The sequence below is a fragment of the Alligator sinensis genome, unplaced genomic scaffold (assembly GCF_000455745.1).
Source record: "Alligator sinensis unplaced genomic scaffold, ASM45574v1 scaffold235_1, whole genome shotgun sequence".
Classification (NCBI taxonomy): domain Eukaryota; kingdom Metazoa; phylum Chordata; order Crocodylia; family Alligatoridae; genus Alligator; species Alligator sinensis.
In genome coordinates, this window is record NW_005842042.1 from 1,956,935 (window position 1) to 1,959,391 (window position 2,457).

The following is a 2,457-nucleotide window of genomic DNA, read 5'->3' on the forward strand; positions in this document are numbered from 1 at the left end:
TTCCTGCTGTTGGTCAATGCAGAAACACTGGGCAGTTGATGTGGCACAGACATGTGACTGGGGAGGAAACCTGGCTGAAGCACAGGCCTGAGAGTTGGGACTCCTGGATTCTGTGCACAGTTCTGGTGCAGACTGGTTGGGGGTGCTGGCAGGGCATGATCCTGCCCCTTTCCAGGGAGGGCTGGGGCACCACGTTCTGAGCTGCATGGGTGTCTCCCCTGCTGTGGGGATGAGGCCACAGAAGAGCTACCTGAGAGCCAAATAAAACTCCTTCCCAACAGTGACTGGGCCAGACCAGACTCTGCCTGTTTTCACCTAGGGATGGCTGGAGCTTGCCTTGGCCACTCTGGGCTCTGCTCCAACTTATCTGGCCAGTGGCTTCTGGGAGTGGCCACAGACCTGGCATGTGGGTTCCTCCTTATGGTGGAGCCTGCGCATCTCTGAAGCTCTTTGCTGGTCATGCAGCATAGCATTGTTAGCCCCTGGGTGTGGTGATGATAGACTCAGGCAGGTCCAGTGATAGGCCCAAGCTCTGTGCAGCAAGTCCAGACTGGAACCCAGGAGTCCCAACTCCTAGGGCTGTGCTCTGCCCACTGCCCATGCTGTTTCTCTGGAGGAGAAAGGGTGTTTCATCAGTCAATTAGTGCTATCCCTGAAATTAGTTTATCAGTACCATAGCTCCCTTTGGCCCTGGGCAGGAACAGCATGGCCTCTGGTCACCCTTGGGACATGTCTTCAGCCTCTGGGTCTCATTTAGGTTCCCTGAACATCCACATGGAGGAACAGGGTGCACGGAGGCGTCTGTTCAGTGTGAGCTCAATGCAGGGGGATGCCTGGCACTATGGCAGCGTGGGTGTCCAAGCGGATGGGGAATGGAAGGTGAGACAAGGGGCAAAGGGGTCATCTGTATTGCAGCTCTGGGCTCAGGGGCACGGAAGGCAGCAACCTGCCTGGCTCTGGACCCAGGCTGGGTGGGATGCTGCCATTGTACAGATTTGAGCTCTGGGACCAGAAAACTGGCCATTTCTGCAGCTGCTTGTCAGAGCAGAGCAGAGCAGAGCAGAGCCGAGCCGAGCTGAGCCGTGCCGTACCATCAGAAGTACTTAATTGAGCTGAAAAGTCCCAGCAAAGCTTCTCCACAGGGCAGGGTTGGGACTGGGGCTGGACTGGGCTCTTCTGCCCAGCTGAGAGAGAACTGATCCAGGGGCAAAAGTCCCCTGAGCTGTAGCACTATGAGGACTCCTTGAGGTGGCTCCTGCATGACCCTTTACCTCTGCATGTCCTGACAGGTGATATTTGAGGCGGTAGGTGCTGGCAGGGAACAGTCCTACATTGCAGTAGATGATCTTCACCTGAAGGATGGCAGCTGCCCGGAACCAGGTATAGCCTTAAACCATGCCTGAGCTCCAGCCTGCCCCAGGCTGGGCATCTGTGCTCAGGAGGGTTAGGCCAGACACAGTCAGTTTCTGAGTGGAGAGATTCTGTGCTGCCAGGGCCAGGATGTGACCCATCAGATCTGGGCCATCCCTTTGCAGAGGCAGGATGTCACATGCCCCCTGCCCATGGCAAGAGGCAGCAGATCATAGCTGGGTGGCAAAAGAGGGGTTATGAAACTGCAACCCCTCTCCTTGCGTAAAGTGTTTAATCAGTCCTTGGATGTGACCTCAAATGCTCCAATCCCAGTTGCTGCACTGTTGCTCCTTTTCCCTTTGGCTTGAGCCCAGGGTTACATTTTGCTGAGCTATCCTTGTATCCAAGGAAAGCTAGGTGTGTAGCTGGCTAGGCCAGAGCAGCCCTGGACATCATGGCTCAGCCATCTTGCCTTTCCCAGGCTGTCTTGAAGCTTAGTGTTTCAGACAGCTACTTCCTTAATCTTCTCCAGGGTCTCAGGGCAGTCACAGGAGATGCCCACAGCTGGGGACAGTGACTAGGGCTGTGAGTCTCTGTGCAGCCAGCTTGGGGCAGGGGATTGAAATGGTACTGCATGAGGTGTGTATTGTATAACCATCACAAAGCATTTGGCATTGGTCGCTGTGAGGGGTAGAGCAGGGCAGGGCAGGTGGGATGCATTGATAGGTCTCCTCAGCTCACTGCCCTTGGGTGGAGGTTAACACAGGGGTGGACTCCAGGCATAAATAAATGAGCTGCCCTGTGTGCCCAGCTAGGTCTGGGGCAGCTTCCTTCTGTCCAAGGGGAGCCCATCATCCAGGGTTAGGAATGACCCACAAGACTGTGTGGAGGGTCCAGCCCTGCAGTCCTGCCTCAGGCAGAAGGGGTCTGGTCCTACACTCTGTGGGCAGAGGGATTCTGGTGAAGTGCCACCCAGCCATGTGCTGCTGTTGCAGGGGCAGGTGATTTTATTCCTTGGCAGGTTCCTGTGACTTTGAGTTGGACACTTGTGGCTGGAGCAGCTCCTCTGACCCCCATCTGCGTGGCTTTGCCTGGGGCTGGAAGAGC

At 55.9% G+C, this 2,457-nt stretch overlaps 1 protein-coding gene across 1 annotated transcript in view; it reads left to right on the plus strand.

Moving 5' to 3' along the window:
• Positions 1-2,457, plus strand: part of MAMDC4 (MAM domain containing 4) — a 30,572-nt gene that overhangs the window by 22,063 nt on the left and 6,052 nt on the right. Inside the window, 3 exon segments of the mRNA XM_025203040.1 lie at positions 758-879; positions 1,290-1,380; positions 2,372-2,457. Of these exon segments, the coding sequence (XP_025058825.1) occupies positions 758-879; positions 1,290-1,380; positions 2,372-2,457 (299 nt within the window).